This window comes from Orbicella faveolata, unplaced genomic scaffold, assembly GCF_042242905.1.
Source record: "Orbicella faveolata isolate gen_17 unplaced genomic scaffold, um_ofav_v1 contig_1, whole genome shotgun sequence".
Lineage (NCBI taxonomy): Eukaryota > Metazoa > Cnidaria > Anthozoa > Scleractinia > Merulinidae > Orbicella > Orbicella faveolata.
The window spans coordinates 25,990,812-26,000,404 of NW_028301536.1; the positions used below are offsets into that span (position 1 = coordinate 25,990,812).

General features: G+C 38.1%; 1 protein-coding gene across 1 annotated transcript; it reads left to right on the top strand.

Moving 5' to 3' along the window:
* The first annotated feature begins 7,384 nt into the window (after nt 1–7,384).
* Nucleotides 7,385–9,010, top strand: LOC110043541 (putative G protein-coupled receptor No18). Its single transcript, XM_020749003.2, has one exon. It carries the CDS (start codon nt 7,515–7,517, stop codon nt 8,433–8,435), a length of 921 nt encoding a protein of 306 aa, XP_020604662.2. The 5' UTR covers nt 7,385–7,514; the 3' UTR covers nt 8,436–9,010.
* The last annotated feature ends 583 nt before the right edge of the window (nt 9,011–9,593 follow it).

Genomic DNA, 9,593 nt, shown 5'->3' on the forward strand with positions numbered 1-9,593 from the left:
GTTACAGAATGTAAGCCTGCTGTAAAGGAAACTTAAGCAATTATCTCGTACTCAAATTATTGCCCAAGTACCTTGGAAGAAGAGGGTCCTAAATTGGGGTGTATAAATTCCATTTTCCAGCCCAAATTTTGCCCAAGTCCTATTTCCCAGTCTAATATTTGTGCAAATCCCAGTCCCATTTTTTGTTTTTGTAATTCCCAGTCCCAGTGACCCAAATCCCAGGTTTTATTTTACACCTTCAGGCCCCTTGAAGAAGCAATGACTGGCAATGGCAATGGCACAACTAGCTCACTCACTTTAATCACTAGATCACAACTGGTCAGAAATCTTACCTGTTCTCTGATTGCATCATAGAGATCCAATTACTACACAACATAAACAAACATGTGACTTGGTTATGTAACAGCAAAAGAATGATTAAGAATAATGGTTGTGCCTTATTTTCTTGATTAGATGCTGGACTACAAAGAAATGCTGGATTGAAATTGCATCCACAGGGCTAGGTTAAAATGTCTATTTCCAACAATATTGTTTTTAGGGGTGGGGGTTGAAAGTGTTTTCCTCACAACAATATTTAGGAGAGACAGTGAACAGATGTCCAGTGTGTATGAGAACAACTGAAACTTGATGTACTCTCGGGAAACTCTCAATATTATTAACAGCAGGCTGTCTAATCAAGAATATAGTGTGGTTTAAGGATGAGCATGTTAACATGTGCACACCATTTATAATTGCTTACAACTGTCACTCATAACATCAAGGGCCCATCACACATTTTTAGCGGTAGCAGCTGTCACATGTTAGTTATGGCCCTTATTAACAGTCCTGTTATTAGCCTCCAGAGAGGTACCGTATTTGCATAGGTTGGTGTAAGTATGTGAGGAAGGAAAGGACAGGGAGAAATAGGAAAACAAATCCTGTGGGTTAATTTTAACCAATGATGAAAATTATGAAAACTGGTTAGCTTAAGGTAATATATTTAGTGATTGGCCAGTCTTGCATTACCTTGCGAATGATGATTACTATTAAATAACGAATCAATAATCTTCATACGTATTTTTAAGTCAATTTGTACTTGCACTCAGCCTGGCACCTAAAAAGTGGCTCCTTGATATTAGGCAAGGTTAGGCAAAATTAGGCTTGATTACCATCCACTCTTTTAAGCAATTGAGCCCGTGGGAAACAGACCCAAGGGAGCCACAGAAATTGGACTTGGGTCAAAATGTTGTGAAATGAATGTATTTTGTGGTTGTAATCTTTATCTAGTTTTTACTGTAAGTTTTAGCCCATTGTACATTCTTATACTTTTTAGTTTTTAATTGTTTTATAGCTCACTTTTGTTATGCAGAAGTGATCATACAATTCATGTAACTTGTGCAATATAAATGTAAATTATTATTATTATTATTATTATTATTATTGGTGGTCTCTTCGACATTTATTGCTCTCCATGATTGGGCCTTAAGGTCTTTGTGCAGGTCTTCTTGCTCTTTTATCCATGCAGAGTCTTTGTTTTATTATTATTATTATTATTATTATTATTATTATTATTATTATTATTATTATTATTATTATTATTATTATTAAGGAAAGCTTCTTGGAGCTGAGCTTATGATCCTCTCTTATGTTCGTGAAGCTAGATTGTCCTGCTATGTACTGTGTTTTTGATATTATTGTTATTTGTCAAGTGAGAAACTACAGAATATATCACAGAGCGTAGTGTGACTTCCCAAAATAGAATGTGTTCTTAGGACTATTTGAACTCTTGTTGCATTTACAAGTAATGACTTGGTAATTATCTGGAGAGAAAGAAATAGTCAGAGGGAATTCTCTCAAAGACCGCGGAGCTTTCTCTAACCAGATCAAGAGAGCTTGTTAACTAGTTTATTTTACTGTGTTGTATTATTTTTTTTCCATTGCATGTACATAGGTAATTAATAGGAGAGGCTTTTTTATCAGGCAAGGTTAAACTGAATATACCTGAGCTCACAAATTCATAATCATTCGTGCTTCATACTAGATTTTGATAGGCCTTAATGTACATGTATCTGTTGATAAAGTGATGTAAACATGTTTAAATTCTCATTGTATTAGAGCTGAACGTACTATATTTACCACTTTGTTGACGTCACTTGTTGATATTATTGTTGAGTGATCATATCATTATGAACGTTGTCGATTCTCATCATAGATATTTTTGTTACAAGACAGTTTTCAACTGCTTTTCTTTTGTTTGTGGAACCCCGCCTTATGGCCGCCCCGTTAATACAGCCACCTCATTATTACAGTGAGCCACTTTGTTCTGGCCCGAAAAAAACCTTATTCAGTCATTTTCCTATTTGAAGAACCACTTTAATACGACTACCCGGTTAATGCGGCCAGATTTTTGTGGCCCGTTGGTGACCGGATTAACGTGGTTCCGCTGTACTGTAATTTTAATATTAATTACTTGACGGGGGTTATATGAAGAGGGGAAATCCGTGTTAGGTACGCACATGCCTAAATTGAATTCCTTGGCTAACAAAAACCCTGCTGTGCTGTATGAGCTCTCATTAAATATGTTTATTTTTTCAAAAAGGAAATATGCAGTTATATTGATCAGTGAACCAAGAAAGCATTATATTTACCACTTTTGTGATTGTACTTGTTGATATTATTGTTCAGTGATCGGATGAACAATGTCAATTTCCGACATTGCCATTTCTGTCACAAAACAGTTGCCATCTCTTTTTGCATTTAGGTGTAATTTGTTAAAAACTTGACAGAGGTTGTATGAAGAGGGGAACGGACATGCCTAAATTGAGTTCCTTGGCCAACAAAACCCTGCAGTGCTATATTAGCTCACATTAAACATGTTATTTGTTCAAAAAAGGAAACAAGCAGTTATATAGATCGTGAACCAAGAAAAGACCATAGCTCGCCCCAAAGAACAAATTACAGTTTACAGCCTGGCTTCCCCGGCTTAGCTTCTCCAGAGGTTTGCCCGGTTTCGGCAAGTTCCTGGGCTGAATACACTGGTAAACATAAAGAGACAGAGAACATGCTCTACACAATGCAGTGCTCAAGTCCGATACAGACCATGAAATATTTGTCCCCAGTATGACTGCACCGCATAAATACGGATAAACACATCTTGTGACATGAGTGTTACGTCTATTACCGGAACAGCTGAGCACCTTCATGGGGAACGGAAAAAAGAAGTACAACTTCTGTGATTTAAGCCAATCAGTTTCAAGTGCAATACAGTGTTTCAGCTTGAAAAAAACAGACAGCATTGTCAGTTTAAGGATCACTCTTCTATTCTTAGTACGATTTCAAAAAACCCTATTTCAGTTCTTAACTCCTCGAACATTTGTGACTTGTTTTGTAACTTTCTTATTAGTATCATGATCACGGGGATTTTGACCCAGCTAGGTCAAAATTGTGCTTTAATACCTTCACTTAGAGACTTACTGCTACAAGAAAACCAAAAGAAGAGACATGAAGAAAACATGATTATTTGTAGCCGGCACATCATTTTTGGGGAAAAATGCAAGAATTTTAAGAACATTCGCCTAAGATTTTTCAAGTTGCTTCCTCTGACATAGTCTATCTATGGTCGGAGACACGGCAACAATTTTAATACCGGCTCTACCGTCCCGCTCTTCTTAGAAAACGAGCCCGCGGGAAACAGACCCGAGAGAGCAACAGAAATTGGACTTAGGTCAAAATATGTTGTAAAATGAATGTATTTTGTGATTGTAAGGAAAGACTCTAAGAACTCAGATTAAAATTTTCGAATGTAGTGTGACTTCCCAAAATAGAAAGTGTTGTTAGAAGGTTTTAAACTGTTGTTGAATTTACAAGCAATTATCAGGAAAGAAAGACTGACATAGTTGGGAGTTCTCCCAGAGCTTTCTGTAACCAAACTAGGAGAGCTTTTTAATTTAATTTTTGTTTATTCTGTATTGTGCTTTTTGCCATTGCATGTACATAAACTAACTAATAGCTGATAGGAGAGGCTTCTTTTCAATCAGGCGAGGTTAAAATATACCTGGACTCAGAAATTCATAATCATTTGAGCTTCATACTAGATTTTGATAGGCATTTATGTATCTGTTGATAAAATGTTGCAGATGTATTTTGTAACTATTAGAGCTGAACGCAATATATTTACCACTTAGTTGATGACACTTGTTGATATTATTGTTAAGTGATCACATGAACGTTGTCAATTCTCATGTTATTTGTTCAAAAAAGGAAACATGCTGTTATATTGATCTGTGCACCAAGCGAAGAGTTAGAGAGCTTTATTCACCGTCCTCGCCCACAAAAATAAATTACTGTTTAAAGGCTGCGGCTGGGTTGTTCGAATGCCAGTTAACGCTAATCCAGGATAACGTTAACCGAAGTAGAAATTTTTCTTCCATAAAAATGTTTTTGACTCCTTATGTTTTGTGCAGTTTGAGATTATTCCAACTCAAAACAGAAAGACAAACAATATAAGCTGAGAAGCTCACCGAAACGTCATAAACTGAAAACAAAATTCTCGGTAATCCTGGGTTAGCCCGGCCCTGGTTTCCCGGGCTTAGCTTCTGCAGTGGTTTGTCTGGTTTCGGCAAGTTTCTGGGCTGAATACACTGGTAAACATAAAAAAGATGAAGAAAATACTCTGCCCCCAAACAAGACCCAATAGTACGCGACAGAAAGTCTGCAGTGCTCCATGCAGTCCGATATAGAGCATCAAATGTTTCTCCTCAGCATGACGGATTCAAACAACTTGTGATAAGAGTGTCACTACTAAAACCGGAACAACTGAGCACCTGTACACTCACCTGCATGGGAAACGGAAAGAAAGAAGAACAACTTCCTTGATTTAAGCCAATCAGTTTCAAGTGCAATACAGTGTTTCAGTTTGGATATTAAGGTTACATCTGGAAGTTCCCTTTCCTGCTCCGCAATATAAAAATATCACTGGTTTCATAGCCTAAAGTGGCGCCGATTACACGGTAGTTAGACTGTAAGAGAATTGCGTTAATTATTATATCATCATTGTTAGCTATTTGTTGGTTTACCTAATAATTAGTAAAAACAGCTCTTAGGACGTGAAGCGAAAGCGAGCTACTGAACAATCAATTGTTACAAACCTGTGTATCGGTACACGTACAATACCCGAGGGTTACTGCTTCATTTGAAGGCGGTTCCAGTTATAGAAAGAGAAAAAAAGACGGCTTTGTCAGTTTAAGGATCACTCTTCTATTCTTAGTACGATTTCGAAACCCTCGGAAACGAACCTATATACACAGGAAACTTGAGAATAATAACTTCAATACTACGCGGAGTATTTGAGCATATTAGCAAATGAAGACGACAAAAGGGTGGCACATTCCGGTTTTTTTTTTTTACTTTTTTATTTTACCATTTCAGTCGCTGTTTGAAAACGCAGTATTGTGTGGCCCCAAATAAGGTGTTTGTTTTGAGAGTTCGATATTTAGTCTTTCATATTTAAAGCCTGTAGACTTAAAAGAAATATTCGGAAGAAGATTCTGCTGATGAAAGGGTGCACTGCTGCTTTTCAGTGGATGTACCAGTGATGAGTTCGCGGGTTAACTGCCTGCCCGGGGGATTTTGAAAATATTTCAATTTGCTAATCTAGGAATTCAACGAATACTTCTCAAAGAAAAATGAATAATGAATATCAGCTGGAAATAGAGATTTAATACTCTTAGATAATTACTCAATCAGCTAAAAATAATGAATAGAGTGCATAAAGTACTCATTCAGCCCGAAACGTCCAGAAAATACAAACACCCTCAAAACAACGTATCTCATCTTAGTCAAAAACTCAAGAAGCGAATGCAAATCAAGTCACCGCAATTAACTTTGGATTGTCAGGTTTAACTAAATGAAGGGCAGTTTAGTAACCACAAAGTGGTACTTCACTGCAACGATTGCAGTCAGTGACGGACAAACTCTTTTAAGGCAAGATCTCCGTTCTGAATATAAATGAACATCGCTGCACTGTCTTGAAACATTTCTCATGGTAGTTTCACTATTTTGAAGAGGACGTTCCCTGTTTGTTAACTGATTGAGCATTTGTGACTTGTTTCGTATAACTTTCAGATTTTGACATAGGTCAAAATTATGCCGTAACACTGACCTTCACTTAGTTACAAAATGCTACTAGAAAACCAACTGAAGGACGTCAACTTAGAGATAAAGAAATCATGATTTGTTTTAGCACATTTTTGGGGAAAAATGCGAGAATTAACTTGAATTACATTAGCCTGAGATTTTTCAAGGTGTAATCCATTCTGACGTAGTCTATCTATGCATGGTCGGAGACACTCAGAAACAATCTGATGGCTCTAGGGTGGGGTTTTTATACAAAGTTGAGCCATTGCTTTCATCTGTGTTCATGTTTTAAATACTTTAGTTATAGTTGATACAAGCTATGTACCTATCGCTTTTACCGTATAAGCTGAACACATAAATTATAAGTTCCGGTCAGGCTTAGTTACGGCAGTAAAAGTTGGAAATCGCTTCTTTCCTCTCCCTTTTTTTTTTCTTTTTTTACAAAAATGATAAGTTTCTTGTTGTTTTTCGTAAGGATTAATTTGGTGTTTCGATCTAGGCGAGGCACAAAAATGCGGACGCACATCTATCATACAACCAGGCTTTTCCAGGGGAGGGGCGGGGGGCTGTTTCCTTGGGGTTCCAGAATTAACAGGGCATGGCCTCAAAATGTTGAAATTTGAGAATTGGAACCTAATTAAAAACTACTATAACAAAAAAACTAGCGATTTCACAAGTAGAACTTGCAACGAGGTGTCTGTCCAGAGTGTTTTCCTTTATTCCTGCCCTAAAATTCACAACCTTTTGTTTCTGCTTCTCCAAAGTGAACGTTTCTAGCAACCCAATTCACCCTCCTAAATTCGCCACTGTGAATGCCTTGGTGGTCATTTATCTCTATAATGATTCCCATATCAGACGGGAAGTTATCGATGCAGAGAAAGAATGAAAAACACTTAAGGGTCAGAAGACTATAGTGGTCGACTACGTAGGCAGGTCGTCTAGTAGTTTTATAAATAAACTCGTTTTGATTTCGAGGAATAACACGTACTCATTTTCACATTATTTCATACCGCCTCCAAAAAAACACCAGGAAAAACAGTAAATTAAAGTAGACAAATTTGTATTATAGAGTTTTTAAACAGTGAAATTCCGGTCAATTCCTCCAGCTCAACCGAGCATAGAAACGACCTTTCCTACCAGGCGAACTGCACGCGAGCCACTGTCTAATAATGTCTATATTAACATATGAATCAAGTGCTTATCAGAATAGATCACAAGGGACGTCATGCGAAGCCCTAACTGAATATCCGACCCCAAGGTGGTATACTTGATTGATGACTCGATATTGAGGTTTGCAAAAATCAAAATAAGTCGGTAATAAACTGCGTGATTCTGCAATTTTTCAGCAGTGAGATGTGATCGCATTGCGGAACACAATTTCCTTTGTCCAAGAAACAGCAATGTGGTACTGGATCTTAGCATGGTTCTTAACCATTGTCACAACTGTTGGAAACGGACTTGTGATTTACTTAATCTTCACCATTCGTCGATTGCAAACTGTAGCCAACTGGTCTGTACTGTCTCTGGCCGTAGCTGATCTGTTCGTTGGACTGACCTTCTTCCCTCTTCAATTCGCTTTGAACATAGACCAGTTGAATGACCCTCCCAAGAGCCTTAGGCCGTTTTTCTTGGTCTCCCGCACGTTTCTTTACTTCTCGGCCGCAAACCTTTTCGTAATGATCTTGGATCGCTACGTTGCTATCGTTCATCCGCTGAGATATCTCTCGTTTATGACTTCAAGAGTGATTAAAATTGCCATTGCCCTGGCGTGGATTTCACCGATCCTGCTGTTTACTGTGCCATATTTTCTGGAAAATAAAAGCGAACTCCTCCTGATTTTCAGGGTCGGCATTTTCCAAGTTGTTCCCATCCTAGTATTTATTTTTGTCGCAGCTCGAATATTCTTTATCATGAGGAGGATTTCGAAGAGGACGTCAAGGATTTTTGCTCAACTTCGTTTCAACCACGACGCGCCCAAGACATCTTCCTCTGTAACTGAGTCTACCCTTGATAGCAGAGCAGCCGCCAAAATGACAGTGGCAATTGTGTTTTTCTTCATCGTTTGTTACGTCTTCGAGAACTACAAATGTTTCTGCTATGTGTTCGATATGTGCAGGCCAACTGCAACTCTTGTAGAAGCAGTTGACATTCTCTTTGTTATTAATTCGGCCGCCAATCCGATAGCATACGCTTTCCTCAAGAGAGATGTAAAACTTGTCTTACAGCGTATGCTGGTGAGTCGTAAAATACACGTCCAAAGTGGAGCAGAAATGTCCAGTGCATCAGGGCAAGAAACGAAACGTTCGGTTGAATCCTTGTGATTGTAGTTGTTTCTATTGTATTTGGACAGAGCTAAGATTTGACAGTTTTGTGTCCGACTTGCAACTTAAATTGTTGCAATGAGAGCCTTACTGCCGTGCAACGACCTGTAATTTTGTAGTGGACAATATATTTTGAAATTAATCTTTAATTTATGACTTGTGATAAGAGACGATGATCTATCGTATCTTGATTGTACATAATAGTTTGAAAAATTCAATTGAAAAAGGAACTGAAGAGATCAAGGGTGCTTCAAGCTGTATATACTCATTCGACAATCCCTGCGGGACAAATAAACACTGGCTTGTAATCATTTGTCTTCAGAAGGTGCATTCACACTTTAAATTAGGTTTTGCTTTAAACTACAGTGCAATAGCTAATCGGCAAAAATAATTTCTTCTCAGCCAATCAGATTTGTTAATCCATCGCTACCTAATTTTCCCGCGCTTTCCATAGAACATGTATCCCTTCGCTTTTTGCCTTAAAAAACGATAGATCAGTTGAACAGTTGTAGTTACAACGGGCATTGAGAAAACATGTCTATCTTCGCCTTATCAATAAAAACAGTCTTGAAGAATTCGTGATATTGGTTCGTGAGGTTATTTTGCAGACGCTAGTCTGAATGTGATATATCGGACTGACAGTGCACGTAACCACTGTTCAAACGAGTACTCAACTGAACTTTTTTGAAACATCTTGCTTTCTTCTTCGCAATTGCAACACAAGTCTATGGCAAATTCACTCCCGGCTAAAGATATAAACTTATACAGCGTCCACACTACGCCGGAGAAATTTGAAAACGCAGGTTTATTTCTACGGTTGGTCCACAACAATCCGTCACGAAAACGGAACTTTTCGAGAACGGTCAACGAACTGGAAGAATTCTGAAACACTGGCTTTTCGTTTTCTTGTAGACTGAGAACATTTTGAAGACGGAGCTTTTCGAAAAAGGTGGCATCACGATAATCATGAGATTTTCCTCAAACACACCGGTGATTGTTACGCTTTTAAATTTCTCCGGCATAGTGTGGAGGGAAAACTTTTGGTGCGTTTTCAATGTGAAACCTCCGTTTTTAAATTCCTCCGCGTAGTGTGGACGGGGCCTAACTAAAGTAATTCACCCATACCGATATCGAGTTCCCTGCCTGAGCCTGTTCTCT